The 16,655-nt window shown below is 59.3% G+C and overlaps 1 protein-coding gene across 3 annotated transcripts in view; it reads left to right on the top strand.

The window, feature by feature from the left end:
• PTPRN2 (protein tyrosine phosphatase, receptor type N2) overlaps nt 1-16,655 on the top strand; it is a 668,485-nt gene that overhangs the window by 410,622 nt on the left and 241,208 nt on the right. For all 3 annotated transcript variants that reach the window (XM_021079161.1, XM_021079162.1, XM_021079163.1), the window contains one exon: nt 2,047-2,111. In XM_021079161.1, the coding sequence (XP_020934820.1) occupies nt 2,047-2,111 (65 nt within the window). The remainder of the gene's footprint in view (nt 1-2,046; nt 2,112-16,655) is intronic.

A 16,655-nucleotide genomic window follows, 5' to 3' on the forward strand; every position in this document is an offset into this window, starting at 1 on the left:
TCCGTGACCTGCGTTCCCCCGAGGGTGGGGACAAGGAGAGACGTGTTTTTCCCTCCGAGGCCTCGGGGTTGGTCAGGGGGCCGCAGCCCAGCAGCAGGCGTGTTAAAATGCGGGCAGATGGGCATTTTGGAGACACATAAACACCTAAACAAAATCCATTTCAGATGGGACTGGAGCCACTTCAGACCCGGTTTTACTTTTTCCGGCAATTTTTGAGGCGTTTACTAAAAACCGCCATCGCAAAAGATAACATTCCACGCCAAAAAGCCCAGGTCCTCAGGTGGCCTGCCCTACGTTCTACTCTCATCCGTGCGTGGAGGTCACGCCTGGCCCCGGTGCTCTGTCTCCCCTGAGGGGGCCCTGTGCCAGCTTGACATCCTGGCAGGACACGGCTCTGCTGGGGAGGCCGCCCGGCACCCAGAGCTCGGAGGGGTGAGCAGGTGGTTTCAGGCACGGAGAGCAGGTGCCTGCGGTCCCCTCAGGCCTCCACCTGCTTTAAGAACCCAGCCAGGACGAGGCCCACCCGAGGATCACCCCTCGGCTGCCACACAGCCCCCCGAGTCCATACCCTCCTCGGCCGAGCCCAGGGAGGGCCCCTATCGCAGACAGCCCTGCTGGGGTCGTCTGTGTTCCTGCTGCCGGGCTGGCGTGGTCGTGCCTGAGCCTGAATGGCTGTTACTTCTCTGCAGCAAGAGCGGAGTATTTTTCGTTTCCATCTCTATGTGCTTTGTGCGCCGGGCCTGCAAGCCTCCCTCTGACGACCACCGCCCCCCCTCCCTCCCCAAGTAGCCTGCCATTCAGTAAAATGCCTGCTTTGTTCGCAGAACGTGAAAATCAATTGCTTTATCCTCTATCTCTTAAAGCACAGTCTCCTCCATTCAGGGTACACCGGGGCCTCGGCCCCTCCCTGCCCTCTGCTCCCCCCCAGCCCGGCTGGGTCCCTTAAAGCGCTGGTGCTGTCAGCCTGGGTTTGCGTCTGTCTCCCTCTCAGAGCCTAATTACCTAAGTGTAGGAAAGAACATTCGTGTGTTCCAAAGGAGAAACTTTGTGCTAGACAAAGAGAGGGCCCGGGGGGGGGGGGGGGGGGACAGGCCAGCCCGGGATCCGGTTTGTATCCCTCTAAAAGATATCATTTCACCCCCCAAGACGAACGCAAGTGTTTTGCACTAAGAGGTGAAGGTAATTGCTGTTTTCTTGCTGCCTCCTTCAGCACTAATCACAATCGCCGTGCACTCTTCGTTCTTGGGGTTTGCTGTAAAAGTCTATTTTTTTTTTTTCCTGGTTTTCATTTCCAAAATGACAGGGGCTTTATCCCAAAGACTATTTCTACAGCATCGTAAGCCAAGGTCAATTGCTTTGTGACACAGCCTCCTCTCCGGGAGGGAGGACCGAGGCTTTGCCGCCCTGGCATCGTCGGGATTAACTGGGCTTTCATTTCCAGCTGCTAATTGTGTCCAGGGCTTGTCCACTTGTTCTGATGGAAGCGGGGGCGGGGGGGGACTCATTCTCTGCAAGGGGGTGATTCTTCCTCATTCTGAGCCAGGAACAAACTAGGGTGAGGATCGTGCCGGAGCAGATGCTTAGAGGATGTTTCTCGAAGGGGCAGGAGGAAGAGGGAATGAGGCCGCTCCTGGAACTAAGACGGAGGCAGGGTTCCGCCCTGCCTGTGGCCGGGGCTCTTGGATGCCCGGGCGGGCCACTCACGGGACTGTGTCCCCACGATGCGACACCTAATAACCATCAGAGCCTTGCAGTTTGCGGAACAGGTCTGCATCCCGTTCTCACCCATCTCCTCAAGGATGCTGTGCGTTTCCTGCACCGACGTTTTATGGGCAAAGCAGGAGGCACCTGCCCTGGCCCCACGTCCACCAGCCCCTCGGTGGGGAACCCCCGCCCAGGTTCCCCCCCAGGCTTGACCCCAGCACCCCTGACATGGGCGATGCGAGGGGTGACTTAGGGAATGTTCCACGGGAGCAGGGTTCGGGGGGGGCTTGGGAACGCTCGTCTTGCCAAGCTGACCCCTGACTGCTTCGTTTCTCCGAACAGGTGACAACAAGGACAAACTGGAAAAAATGTCTGGGCTAAAAGTTCTTCAGACGGGAGTCGGCTCGGTGAGTGGCTGTGGGCGCCGTGGTCTCCAGACATCGGAGGGGGGGTGCCTGGCAGGCTCGGGCGGGCGACGCTGCTGCGACGTGGGGCTGGGTCGTCAGAGGGCCAGTCGGCTGGGGCTGTGTTCATCTGTGCGCCTGGTTAATTCGACGCTGTTTTGGGGTTGCCTTTGAGAGCGGGATTCCCTGTCTCCCGGAGCAAAGTGGTCGCGGGTAAAAAAACATTGGAGCCTTTGGAAAAAGCAGGGTCCCTTCATCAGACGTTGCCCAGTTGCCGAGCTGTGGCCTGAGTCGGGAGGAGAGGTGGCTCTTTCTGGGGGTGCACATGTGTCGTCCACGTTAGAGCCGCGGATGCGGGGTGCCTCCTCGGTCCCGCACCCATCCGGCATCTGTCCTCACCGCCAAGCTGCCGTCAGGCAGACACTCCAGCAGCGTCGAGCTGATGGCCCTCAGCCTGCGGACCTGTGCCCAGGCTCGGTCCCGACAGCGCAGCTGATGGCTCGTGGACTGTCGAGGGCGCTCGCCTCCCTTGGAGCCCTGGCTCAGGGCAGAGGTACCTGTGCCCAGCATCCTTCCTGGGGGAAGCGCTGCCAGGTCTCCCCAGACAGAGACGTGGTGCTGAGCGGGGTGGGGGTGGGGGGGGACCCTGGCAGGGGCACCAGCCCTGAGGCTGTGTTCCCAGCACATGCAGAGTCGGGGGAGGACTGGACGGTGCTGCGGTTATATCTGCCCCCACCCCCACCCCGTCTTGGGCTGGTCGACGAGGCTTTGACAGCTGAGGACAAGGACTTCCTTGTCTTTTCCGTTTAACGTTATACAGTTAAAGGCGCTGTCGCGTTAGCAGCCAGCGCGGGTGAGGGGGACGAAGACCCTCTGTGCCCCTTGGAGGCACAGTGACCAGGGGCAGGAAGGGCCCGATGCCTCGGGGGATCCAGGCCCATCCCCTCCCCCTCCCCCCAGGCCGCCTCGGGTGGGGTCCTGTCTGATGCCGCGTCCAGCGATTGGGACACATCCAGGCTGACTCACTCGGGTGCAGGCCGTTGGTGTCGCCTGGTCAGAGGAGGCTCAGGTGCAGGGCACCCTGTCCTCACTGAGCAGTGGGCAGGGAGCGCGGAAGCGGAGCAGGGCTGCCCTGGGGACGGAGGATGTGGAGCCCAGGCCTGGGAGGCCCCTCGCGGCCCGTCCACTGGCCATGGTTTCCTGGCTGAGAGGAGTGGGCAGTGGGAGGCCCTGCTGGCCGGTTGATCTGAAGCCACAAGCGCAGATCTCAGGGGACCCTCGCCCTCCCCCTGCCCTCCTCCTCCGTTGGCCTCGCCCTCCCCCTGCCCTCCTCCTCCGTTGGCACCATCCAGCAGGTAATGGTGATGCTGAAGGTGGTGCCGACACCTCCCTCCTGGAACCCCAAGCCCTGCCCCCCACCCCAGCCGCGTGCTCCCCCCTCGGGCCTCCCTTCCGCCACTGCAGCCTGTCCCCTGCATCTCCGTGCTCCATCCTGCTGACTCACTGCCACCCTCACCCGTCGGGCTCTGTCCCTCCATCCTGGCTCCTCATGGCAAACCTTTCCAACGTTCTCCTTGAGCCGATCCGTCAGCCCGTTTTCTCCTGACACCCGGGCAGGCCTGGCCCTGCTGCCCACCGCCACGGCCACAGTTCAGGGCCACCGTCCATGGCCCGGACACTCCGTTGCCGGCCGCAGCGGTCGCTGCTGATCTCAGACGCCTTGTCCTCCCAGCGTTGCTGCGGTGAGGGCCCTTCTCCCGCCCCCACCAAACCCCAGGCCGTTTATTTCATCCACGGATTGAAACGTGGCTGAGAGGCTCATCCAGTCCTCTTGTCCCTGAATCACCTTTGTCCTCTTGGGCTCCCCCGGGGTTGCCCTGGGCCAGCACGCCTGTCCCCTGACTTTCCTGGCTGGCAGCTCTCCATTTCCAAAGGCAGTGCTGCTGTCACCTTCGAAGCCGCCTGAGGCCGTTCTGCGGGGGCCCAAGCCCAGGGTCCCGACCGCGAGCTCCGCCTGAACCATCCCCAGTGTGGACGAGGGAGGCGCCGTTTGTATATCGGGCGTGGCTTTGGGGTGGCGGGAGTGGGAGCAGACGAGCAAGTGGAGATACGCTTGAAAAGCCAACAGTGTTCTTTTTCTAATTTTCATTGCCGAGTGCCACGTCGAGGCTGATTTTGATGCTCGTGATGTTTTAAAAATGCGTTTGACGGCAAGGTCTCTGCTGGTTCCTGACTCGGGCAAGTACAGCAGAGTTTGCATCCCCAAAATCTAACAGCATGTGTAGACTCTCTTCCTGGTGCTTGTGATTCACCGTGTGGTGACAGACGGTGGAATTCAAACCTTTTACGCCAAATGGAAATATCTCGAAACGAAATTGAGAGGAAATGAACAGAGCATGGTGCATGCCCGTGTTCCTAATAGGTCGGTGGTATTTTGACGTATTTCACAATCTGATTTGTTTCTTTCTTTCTTTCCTTCTTTTCTTTTTTTTTTTTTTTTTTTTTTGGTCTTTTCTAGGGCCGCTCCCGCAGCATATGGAGCTGCCCAGGCTAGGGGTCCAATCGGAGCTGTGGCCACCGGCCTACACCAGAGCCACAGCAACATGGGATCTGAGCCGCGTCTGTGACCTACACCACAGCTCACGGCCACGCCGGATCCTTCACCCACAGAGCAAAACCAGGGATCGAACCCGCCACCTCATGGTTCCTAGGCGGATTCGTGAACCCCTGCGCCACGACGGGAACTCCTGATTCCTGTTATCTTGAAACTGTTTACATTTTTTTCAAAGTGATAAAGTCGTGTTTCTGCCAAAAGAACGTGATGATACTACAAAGAAAAACGCCAGTGTCTGGAAGAAACTATAGTTTGAGATGATTGGCCCCAGGGGAGCAGGTCCGTGCGCGTGGCTTCCGAGGCCGCCACCGCCCAACTTCTTGGTGTGCTGCACACGGTCCCTTAACCTGCTGGCTCCCGTGGGGGGTGCGGCCCCCTCGGCACAGCGGCAGGAGGCGCTGGGCTCCCACTGAGCGTGTTTCCGCTGCAAGTCCTGGCAGGAGGAAGATGGCCATCCACTCGGGTTCTGGAAAAGGGAGACGATTTTCCTGGACCCTTTTAGGGGCCCTGGCTGGCTCTGGAAATTAGCCAAACAGGAGCAAAGCGCCCCCTTTGTTTAATCTGAGTTTTAACACGACACGGAGTGGAAGCGGGGGAAGCCTGCTGTGTGGGCAGAGCCGGCGTGTTCTCCTGGGTTGGCCGGGGGGAGGGGGTGCTGGATGCGGCGGAGAAACGACCTGGGTCGCAGCACACCCGGGACCTGAGCGAGGCCGGCTCGTTCGGAACCTTCCCTTGAGTTAAGGAGGCTCCTCCTCTGGGCTCAGGGTGGGCATCTCTCCCGCAAGGGTCTTGTGCCTGCTTCAGGGAGAAGAGGGTGGACGAGGCTGCATCAGAGCCAGGCCCAGGTGCTCAGGGAGAGGAATTTGGTGTCACAAGCCACCTGCCTGGGCCATCAGGGGCAGAGAGATACAGGTGGCGAAGGCCTGAGTCACGGGGACACTCGGGGAGGACAGTGTGCCAGCCGAGCCCCAGAGACTCGTCTGCGGGTCTGGATGGACTGGGGGTGACTTTGCCAAGGTGTGAGGAAGGTGCAGAGTAAACCCCCCAGAGAAGGGGGTGGAGCCCGTCAGACCCCTCCAGGGTCACTTTTGTCACCATGCAGGGAGCAGGCACTTGCCCTCATGAGGCTTAAGGATCTGCAGGTGTGTAGATAGTACTGCCAGGTGACCTTGGCTTCTCCCGCAGGCTGCCCGCGAAGTAATTTTGTGATGAGGCAGGAAGCCCTGTGGCCAGGGACGGGGGTGTCAGCGGGTGCTCGAGTGGGGAGCTGGTGGGCGTTCTAGTCCCAGCGTCCAATCTGAAGTCTTGTCCTTGGAAGGGCTTATGGGTCTTGGTTTCTTTAATAAATATCAAAAGTCTAAAAAAAACTTAGAAAGTAGCATGACAGTGGGAAATCTATAGCTTAAAAAAACAAAAAACAAAAAACTTACCCTTCAGCTCAAATTACGTCCCAGAAATTCATCTTAAGAGGATATTTGGGGAGTTCCCGTCGTGGCTCAGTGGTTAACACATCCAACTAGGAACCATGAGGGTGCGGGTTCGATCCCTGGCCTCGCTCAGTGGGTCAAGGATCTGGCGTTGCCGTGAGCTGTGGTGTAGGTCGCAGATGCGGCTCGGATCCCGCGTTGCAGTGACTGTGGTGTAGGCTGGCGGCTACAGCTCCGATTGGACCCCTAGCCTGGGAACTTCCATTTGCCGCGGGTGCGGTTCTAGAAAAGAAAAAAAAAAGAGAGAGAGAGGATATTTGCCTGAATAAGGAAATGAAAAAAATCTTTGGAGAAACCAAAACGGACCTAAGTGTGAAGTCCCAGGAAATTAACTACAGTAATCAAATACACAGTATTCACTGATTTCATGAAAACTGGTTGTGAGGACTCCGAACTTAAGGGCCGCGGTGAGATCCGTCTGTCGTGCAGGTGCAGGACCAGGTGCAAACGTAGGGTCAGCTCGAGGACACCACAGGTGGGCTTCTAAGCGAGTTCTCTCCTTTTCCAACAGTTTCACTAATATCATCTTGGAACGTTTTATTGTGACATCCTTACCGATTCCCAGGAAGTGGCAAGGACAGGGCCCCTTCGCCAAGTCCCCCCGTGGTGACACCCGCTGGTTCCAGGACAGGCGTAAAGACGGGGAGATGGATATGGATTCTGTGTGTGTGTGCGCGCATGTGCGTGTGTGTGTGCATAGTTCTCAGTCGTTTCATCTTTAATGCCATTTTTCACAGTTTCGGCAAAGACAAACTTGAACGCAGAGTCACTGAGCACGTGTGCACATCCACACGAGGGGCCCGAGAGGGGAGGCCACCCTGTGTGGGCAGGGGGGTGGCGAGTTCCCTCGAGTCGTCACGTGCTCACGAGGGGTGTGTGTGCTGTGAGCTGGAGGACAGCCCGTCTCTCGGAAACGCTGCCTCCCGGGCCCTCGGCCTCATTTTGTCCCAACTAAGACTTACCTCTCAACGTTCAGATTGTGCTTTTTTTTTTTTAATGCTGAGACAAATAGGAAATTTAATTTATACTTTATCCCATTTTGCATGGCCAGATTGTGCTTTTTTTTTTTTTGTCTTTTTGCCATTTCTTGGGCCACTCCTGCGGCATATGGAGGTTCCCAGGCTAGGGGTCCAATCGGAGCTGTAGTCACCGGCCTACGCCAGAGCCACAGCAACGCGGGATCCGAGACGCGTCTGCAACCTACACCACAGCTCACGGCAACGCCAGATCCTTAACCCACTGAGCAAGGGCAGGGACCGAACCCGCAACCTCATGGTTCCTAGTCGGATTCATTAACTACTGCGCCACGACGGGAACTCCCAGATTGTGCTTTTTAAGTACCTACGCCCAGGCAGAACAAATGAGAGAGAAAGATGCCTCTGGCTTTAGACCAAGGCCTGGGTGTGTGTGGGGACGATGGCAGGGGACTGGGGGCAGGTGGCGGGGGAGTTCCTACCTGAGGGGCCGGGCAGGTGGAGTGTCCTGAGGGAGCCGGAGCTCAGGCCTGAGTCTCGTCGGATGAAGCACCAGGGGCTCGGGCATTTGCGGGAAAGACAGAGCATTTGGGGGGTCAGCACGGTGAAAAAGAGGAGCCCACAGGGCCTCTTGGGACAGGAGCCGAGGCGAGCTGGAGATGGTGCGGGGTGAGGACTTGGGGGCACCTGGCAGGGTTGCCCTGGTGGCGACCAGCAGGAGGGATGGAGCTGTCACTGCCCTCTGCCAGGGGGCGACTGTGACCTTCCCTCGGGAAGGCAGGGGCCCCGTGGCCGCCCCACTTGGCTCCTGGGCGAGGGGCCCCCCCCCGCACCTCCCAGGCTGGGGTGGCCAGGCTCCCCCGTCACTGGTCACTGTCGCTTTGTGCATGTTGTTTTGTTTATCACCTTGTTTCATTCCCATCTGCCTTTCTGGACAGAGAAAACTGGTACTTTTTTCTTCTAAATACTAAAAAGTGCACCCGTCTTGAGAAAGGCCTGTTTACTTGTAAATATTCCTAATTTGGGTTTGAAAAGGGACCTCTGCAGGGGAAATTGCAGGAAAACCTTTGGAGCCACCTGGCCAGGGCCGGCTGCTCAGAGGAGTCCCCACCAGCCCTGAGGGTTAGGTGACAAAGGTCAGAGTTCACGGCTGTCTGACCTTCCATCCTCACCTCTGCTGGCCCCGCCCGCAAGCTCAGCCCCAACTGCTGTTCTTCCCACGTGTCCTCATTTCTCAAAAGGGAGGGAAATCTCGCAAACACACGTCTGATAGAATTACCTGCTCTTGATGCATCGACAGACACGAGCTCCTTATGAAGCCCCGTCTCCTCCTTCTGAAGCGCTGTATGAGGTTGCCTGTCACGTGGGCCCGCGGTGCCTTTCCAGTACTTTCCGTGATTTAAGGCAGGAGAGGTGCCCTGTGATGAGGCAGTTGCTATAGTGACGAATACAATTTTTATTCCGCGTCCGGGGAAGGAGTCACGGAAAATGAAAGAAGAATTGTCTGCCTGTGGCGGCAGCAGCCCCGGGGGCCCCCGGCCCCGCCCTTTGTGACATTTCAGCCGCGGTTACAGGAGGCGCGAGAAGAGGGACCGCCAGCCCCACGGCAGGTGTCCTGCTGGGATGCGCTGTCCCCCTAAGTCACAGAGGGGCGGGCGTAATACCTGTGAGATGCCCGCAGCTTTGTCCGCGAGCCGGTTAGCGCGGGATCAGAAGTTAATTTTCATTTGAGATGCTGAACCCCAGGGATGCTCTAAGGACCCTCGGAATGTAATGTTCCAGAACCCTCAGCCCGAGACGGGGGAATCGCTCGAAAGAGGGACAAGAACTAGGGGGCCGACCCGAGCTTCTCTGGGAACAGCAGAGGCCACCAGCGTGAGGCTCACTCCCACCAGCGCTGTCCCCCCACCGCCAGGCCCGCGTCCTCTCTCTGGTGGCGAGCAGATCGGCTTCTCCAACAAGGACCGACGGACAGAGTCCGGGCCAACGGCAGAGCCCTGTCTCCTTCCGAATCCGGCCTCACGGCTTTGAACTCAGGAAGGTCTTAAACTCTGGCTTTTCATGGGTGGGCCCCGGTGGCTCCGGCCGCGTAGCAACGCGCCCGTCGTGGGCCTGCGAGTTGGCCTGCCAGCTCCCCTGGGGGCACCACGCCCACTCGGCTGGGGACCCGCGGGTAGGGTGGTGGTGGGTGGGTCACTCTGGGGGCTGCCGTCACACAGACCAGGACCAGGCTTGATGACACTGCAGTTCGACCCTCTGTTAACGTCACAAGCTGCAGTCCTGAGGGTCAGGGCTCCAGCTTTATCCACTGGGGGGACACCCTTCGGCCTGGAGCAGGACGATGGTTCTGGCCATCCCCCCACACTGGAGGACAGGGCTCCCAGAACCTCCCTCCTGGGCAGGGTCCCCTGGTCTCAGGGTCTCAGGATCTCAGGGTCCCAGGGTCTAAGAGTCTCAGGGTCTCAGAGTCCCAGGGTCTCAGGGTCCCAGGGTCTCACGGTCCTAGGTCTCGGGGCCCCAGGGTCTCAGGTCTCAGGGTCCCAGGGTCTCATGTCTCAGGTCTCAAGGTCTCAGGGTCTCAGGGTCCCAGGTCTCAGGGTCTCGAGGTCTCAGATCCCAGGATCCCAGGTCCCAGAGTCTCAGGGTCCCAGGGTCTCAGGGTCCCAGGGTCCCAGAGTCTCAGGATCCCAGGGTTTCAGGGTCTCAAGGTCCCAGGGTCCCAGGGTCTCAGGGTCTCAGGGTCCTAGGGTTTCAGGGTCTTGAGGTCTCAGGGTCCCAGGGTCTCAGGGTCCCAGGGTCCCAGGGTCTAGGGTCCCAGGGTCTCAGGGTCCCAGGGTCTCAGGGTCCCAGGGTCTCAGGGCCTTGGGGTCTCAGGTCTCAGGATCTCAGGGTCCCAGGGTCTCAGGGTCTTGAGGTCTCAGGGTCTCAGGGTCTCAGGGTCCCAGGGTCTCAGGGTCTCACAGTCCGAGGTCTCAGGGTTTCTGAGTCCTTGGTCTCAGGCTGAGCTGAGTTCTGGGGGTTCTCATGGGCCTTAACCTGTGGGCACAGGAGGGAAGCCCACCTGTATCCTACCCACCAGGTGCCTCCAGCCTCCGGTGACCACTGACACATGGCAGGAGCTCACTCAGCCCTGGCTGGGGGCCGGACTGAATTCTTTCTAAGCCACAGGCTGCAGGGTGGACACCCCCACTCCCCCCACCCTCCCTGCACGGGCTGTCCCTTTGTGCTCCTCCACTCCTTCCAGCAGCTTCCCCAGTGCTGGGGCGGGGGTGGGGGGGGTCTGTGAGGGAGGTGTGGGCCCCCAACCGCTGTACCCACTCTCTGTCTTGTCACTGAAATGGCAGGGACTCCCTCTTCTGTGTCAGCCCCAGCCCGGCGGCGCCCATCCTTCCTCCAGTGGTTAAGGCTTCAGGCTGCATCTCCATGGCAACTATCTGAACACTGGGCTGTGCTTAATCTATGGGTGAAGAACAGGCTCTTTGCAGCCGCATGAAACGGGGATCAATAGAACACAAAAGACAATCGGATGCCACGTTTATAATAATCTCATGTCAAAGCAGAGGCGTGGCCGGCGCCACTAGCGAGCCCCGCAGAGGTGAGGGTGGCTCGTCAACACGGGTCCACACCTCTCCTGCGGCAAGAAAACTGGCCCATCCCGCAGAGGGTTCCTTGACACGGGGCCTGATTCCTCAGCCGATCTGGCGCCCAGCGGAGCGCTGGGGTTTAACGGGCAGCCCGAGGAGTGACGCCGCAGCGGACCGCGGTGGCTCCGGTTGGGAGGGCAGCCGGGCTGGGGCTCGGTCCTGTGTAGCAGCAGGGAGGCCACAGGTCCGAGGGGCCCTTTATCTGGACTCCTGGGGCAGAGCCTGAAAGCCTTTCTCGAAACTCCACCCTCCCTGGGCCACCAGGTCCTGTGATACCTCTGCGTCCCCCACCAGGGACCTCATTAATAAGCCCTGGCACCTGTGTGGCCACGTGTCACCCCACCCGTGGCCCCCAAGGCCAGGCTGTGGAGGTGCGGAGGGCTTCCCACACTGGCCCTGGCCCTCAGCTCCAGGTCCTGCGGCCCCTTGGGTCTCTCGCCGCAGCCTCAGCCACCACGACCTGGCATCAGGTCCTGGGGCTGCTGTAACAAGCGCCACCGCCTGGGGCCGAAGCAGCAGAAACTCATCCTCTCCCGGCTCCGAGGCCAGATTCCCGAGTCCAGGTGTCCCAGGCCCCCCACCGAGGCTCAGGGAGGGCCCTGCCGGCTTCTCCAGCTCCGGGGTTGCAGCCCCCATGCTCACAGCCTCGTCCCGCCAGCCCCCGCCGCCTCCTCTCCCGGGAGGCCTCCCATCCTTTTGGGTGGCAGCCCGTCCTACCCCAGGGTGACCGCCTCTTACCTGACTGCCTCTGCAAAATCCCGTTGCCATGTTGGGCTGCCCTCCCAGGCCTGGAACTAGGAGGGCACACAGCTCTGTGACAGACACAGTTTGACCCCAAACCACAGACGTCAGCCACCCTCCGACCCGATGCATCAGGGTCGATTACTGCTGACCTGCAGCCGAACCCTCTCCTTTTAGGGGTCACAGCCTCGCTCCCCTGACTCGTAAACAGAGCTCACCTCCCCGGCCAGCGTTCTGCCCAGGAGCCCCGTGGGCAAGTTGGGGCTGACGGAAGAATTGGAGAGAAGCCTGCTGGCATCTGGCCTTGGGGGACGGGGGCACTGGTCACATCTGTCCAGCGAAACTTCGTGGGCGAGGAAGGCATGGCCACGGTTCGCTGACGGACCTCTCAGACAACTGCTTATTTTCAAGAGAACATGAGAAGGAAATAATCCAGTTTTTCAAATCACGAGCTAATTCTCCTGTCATCACATCAAGTTACCTTATTTCTCATCGACGTCTCAAAGGCTGACATTCCCTTCCTTATGCTGACACCTGGTTTACGCCAGAAACGGGACATATTTCCAACTGCGTGGCAGATTCAGTGCACACGTCAAATTTTTACCTGCAAAGTTGGTGAAGCACATGCCCAACCCTGATTTTCCAGTTTCCTACCAACCTGCTCCTGCTGGCGCCTGGGGGTCCATGGGGCCTTGGTTTGGCCTCAGCATCACAGGTGCTTCTAGACGTGCCTCTGTCCAGACCCCGGCACCCCCCCCCACCCCCTGCCTTCCCCTGGGGCCCCTCCCTGGCTGCTGCGGGTGGACCAGAAACCCGACCCCCCACCCCGGCCCCCTTGCCCCCTGCTGGCCTGTCCTTCCCGCAGCCAGCCTGCACTTCCCGTCTGTGTGACGTGTCTTGTAACCACACACTAGGGATTCTCAGGACAGCAGGCACAGGCAGCCCCTGGCAGGCATGCTGGCACCAGGCCACAGGGCGAGGGGCAGGCACACAAACTTCCTGGGGAACGGAGGACCCCGCTAAGAGGCTAGTCAAGCTTCTGTGCTTGCAGACCCTGAGTCACAGCTCTGAGTTTCGAGGGAGCGCAGGATGCAAAGTGTTTTAAGACATTAAGGCTACACTAACAATATCTAGTTCTCCCCCGCTCCTGGGGCCCCACCGCCTGCAGTCAGTCGCAGAGAGGGATGGGGTGGGTGCCTGGCACAAACCTAAGGGTATTTCTAGCCAACTGTGCTACTTCCTGGAACCGCCTCGGGGGTCCCGCAGGCGGTCGACCCCCAACGGCAGCCTCCGCTGTCTCTGTCCTGGAGGCTGGAGTCCCGCGGGTGCTTCAGGGGTGTGGAGGCCGTCTGCTCGCTGTGTCCTCACGCCGCCACTGTCCCTCTGTGCGTCTGTGTCCTGCTCCCTCTTCTTCTAAGGACCCCGGTGACCTCACCTGATCTTCTTCATTTTCCTCAAGGCACCTCTCCAAGTGCAGCCAGATCCTGCCATCCTGTCTCGGGGCTTTGACATGGGTGGCCAGGGGGGCCATGGCTCAGGGCTTTGACATGGGAGTCTGGGGGTGGCTGGGGTGGGACGCGGCTCAGGGCTTTGACATGGGAGTCCTGGGGTGGCTGAGGGGGGGGGAAACGAGGCTCAGGGCTTTGACATGGGGGTCCGGGGGCCTGGGGGGGACACAGCTCAGCCCCTAATCAGACCCACAGTCAAATCTGCTCTGTTAAATTCAAGGCTCCTTTTCGACATTTGCTCCAAAGGAGGCTCTCTGAGAAGTCAGCGTCTAAGAAATAAGGGGTCCTGTGCTCTACACCCGGCCGAACAGTAACTGAAAAAGTGGACACTGTAGCACACCCATCAGGGAGCTCAACATAAGCAAAAGGGAGCCCGTATCAGAGACACGTAATGGGATAGTCCCATCGGAAACTCCGTCAAATCCAAGGTTGGACCCAGGACACCAGTCAGAGCAATAAAGCCACAGCTGCCAAATAGCGCAGATAAAGTGACTGCCCCAGGGGGCAGTGGGGGTTCAGGAGAAGGCTGGCCATCCCCGCCCCTGGCCAGGCCCAGGGATGGTTCTGCAGGGCGGGTGTGTCCGTGGGTGTGCAGGGCAGGGGAGGCCCAGACACTCCCCTCAGGCGGGCGTGGGGTGGGAAATATTCCTGACGTTGAAACAGTATCCAGGAGTTCCCGTGGCTCAGTGGTTAACGAATCCAACTAGGAACAATGAGGTTGTGGGTTCGATCCCTGGCCTGGCTCAGTGGTCTAAGGATCCGGCGTTGCCGTGAGCTGTGGTGTAGATTGCAGACGTGGCTCGGAACCCGTGTTGCTGTGGCTGTGGCGTAGGCCGGTGGCTACAGCTCCAATTGGACCCCTAGCCTGGGAACCTCCATGTGCCGCAGGAGCGGCCCAAGAAATGGCAAAAAAAAAAGAAAAAGAAAAAAGAAGCAGTATCGATTGTGTTCCGTTTGTCTCTCTGGCTCGCTTCCCTGTTGGGTTCGGCAGGTAGACCAAAGCCATCCTTTCGGAAACGCGTCAGTGCTGGTTGGTGATGCCGCCTTGGGCTGCCACGTGAAAGGGACGTCCTGTGAAACGGCTGATGGGCAGATCTTCTCTAAGTGCACATGCAAACAGATTCTGGCCTCCCAGCCCTGCTAATATACAATGTTCAATTTTTAATTTCCAGTCCATCTCAGATTATGGGGATGAAAAACAATATTTAATCCCTCGTTAACACATGAATAAGCGGAAGCTGTCATTTTCAACCCGACAATAACGGGATTATCTCGAGAACTGTCAGTTTATGTGAAAACATTATGTTGCCCAAATTTTCATAAAAATTAGCAGTGGCTAATATTCAAGATCAGAGCAATGGAATAGAGGAAAGTCTGCATTCCCGTAATAAATATTCATATTTGTCTGCTCAGGAGATGAAAATCTAATCAAGGGGCTATTGATGCGCTGGCTTTTTTTTTCAACCCAAGCGTTTCTCCTAAATTGGGTTTGATATGGAAATGCATCTCACTGGGGCCCTCCAGGCCAGGGACACGGATCCCCGGGGCGGATCGGGGGCGGCGTGTCCGCAGGGTCCGCGGGGCCCGCGGACGCCGCTGCAGCCTGCCCACCGAACACTGGGCCCAGCTCAGCATCGTCCAGTTCCACGTGGGGGTGTGTCAGGCGCTCCCTCCCCTCCTTCAGGAAGAGACATGATTTCACGCATTTCACGCAGGTTAACTCGCAGCCCCTGCAGAGTTCAAGTCATCGGCCGCATCTTTGCTTTTGTTGACAATTACCAGCCATCAGAAGACACTCTGCCTGAAGTTAATTAAACGTGTATGGTTTTTGAAAGAAAAGGTGGTGCCGCTGGACGTGGCTGGGTCCCGCGTTGTCCGGAGGCTGTGCTTTCCCCACACGTCGCAGGCACTTGGAGATGCGCGGAGCAGCCGCTCCTGGGTGAGCCCTGATGCGGGTTGCCGCACTGATGCTCCCGGCCCCCTGAGGTTCCAGCCTTTACCGCTAGGGGCGTCCAGGCCTCTGAGGACCCCCCCCGCCCCCGCGCTGTGCAGGGCCCTCCCTCTGACACCAGCCACCAAGGGCCCTTTCCAGCTCAAGCTCACAAATCCCGGATGGCACTAAAGACCTCGCTGGGCTTCAGGAAGCTTTCTTCCAGTGTAAACAGGCCCTGCTGACATCGCTACTGGTTATGTCAGCAGAAGGTCTACATGAATGTGGATTTTAGATTATGACCCAGTGGGTATTTCGTCTTACCTTCCCCCGACTCAAGCAAAGCTGATCACAGGACCGTCTGAGGCTTTTGGAAAAGCACCTGGAAATGTGGCTCCTGAAGACAGCAGGTCCTGGACAGAATGGACCTCTGGAGGTCAGAATGGAAAAGTCTAGAGAAAATGCTCCTAGAAGTGGGGTTGGGTGCGCGGCCCTGCCGCCTGCTGTCCTGGGGGTCGGGGAGTCTCCCATGCCACCTGTGCCGGCGCGGCCGGGCAGCAGTGCCACGTCTCGGGGGGTCTCCGCCTGGCATTGCCTGCGCCTCCGTGCCTGTCCCTTCCCACCCGCTGGCCTCCAGGGACCTGCCTCTGCTTCCTTCCAATGGGACCTGGTCTCTGCGCGCGCATGGCGGGTGGAGCGTGCGGTGCCATCACGTGCCGGCCCACCGTCACCCCCTGTGTCAGTCAGGGTTCCCGAGAGGAGCAGGATCCACAGGCTGGCGAGAGGCCAGGGGAGGTGTCCTGAGCTTCTGGGCCTGGCTCAGGAGGCGAGACCTGCCGTCCAACGGTGGAGACCCAGGGAGCTGGCCCTGGAGGTTCCAGTCCACACCCCGAGGCCTGGGACCAGGGGAGCCAACATCCCAGCCCAGGTCTGAGGCTGAGACCCAGGAGCACCAGCGACTGCGCAGCTCAGGCAGACAGCAGATTCGCCTGCTCCCCGAGACCTCCCACTGGCGGGTGGTTCAGATGCTAATCTCTTCAGCAACACAGGCAGGTCGCATGCCAGGCCACCTGGGAATCCCTTAGCCCAGGCAAGGTGACATGTGACATTAACTGAAATTAACATCACACCTCCTGAAATTTCGCTCCTTCCAAAGCTGGGCCTTGGAGCCCCTAGCAGCAGCCTCCTGCTTCTCCCCAGGGGCAGGGCAGTTTGGGGGCCGGCTTGGCGGGATCACGGGCGGCGTCTCACCTTCTGCTCCCTCCTGGTCGGGTTCCTCGAGGGGTCCTTGTGTGGAGTCAGGAGTGAAGGCGCTGGTGTCAGAGTGTCCTGTGCCTCCCAGGCTTGTCCCTTCCCGGACGTGACGACCTGGCGCTCCCATGAGACCTCCCAGTGGCCCTCCTGGTGGGCAGAGCGGAGCCCACAGACCAGGAGCCAGGGGGTGCCAGGACGGAGGGTGGGGCGGGAGGGGGTGAGGTCCCCAGGGGCCAGTCCTCAAGGGGAACTCGAAGTCACTGGGGTTACATGCGGTGTTAATATGGACTCTGGTCCTAAAGGAAATAGTGGTGGGATTCAGACGCCCTTCAGGGGCGCAGGACCAGTGCTGGTTAGCTCGTCTCTTGGTGCCGGGGATGGATTTGCGGATGAGG

Source organism: Sus scrofa, chromosome 18, assembly GCF_000003025.6.
Source record: "Sus scrofa isolate TJ Tabasco breed Duroc chromosome 18, Sscrofa11.1, whole genome shotgun sequence".
Classification (NCBI taxonomy): Eukaryota; Metazoa; Chordata; class Mammalia; order Artiodactyla; family Suidae; genus Sus; species Sus scrofa.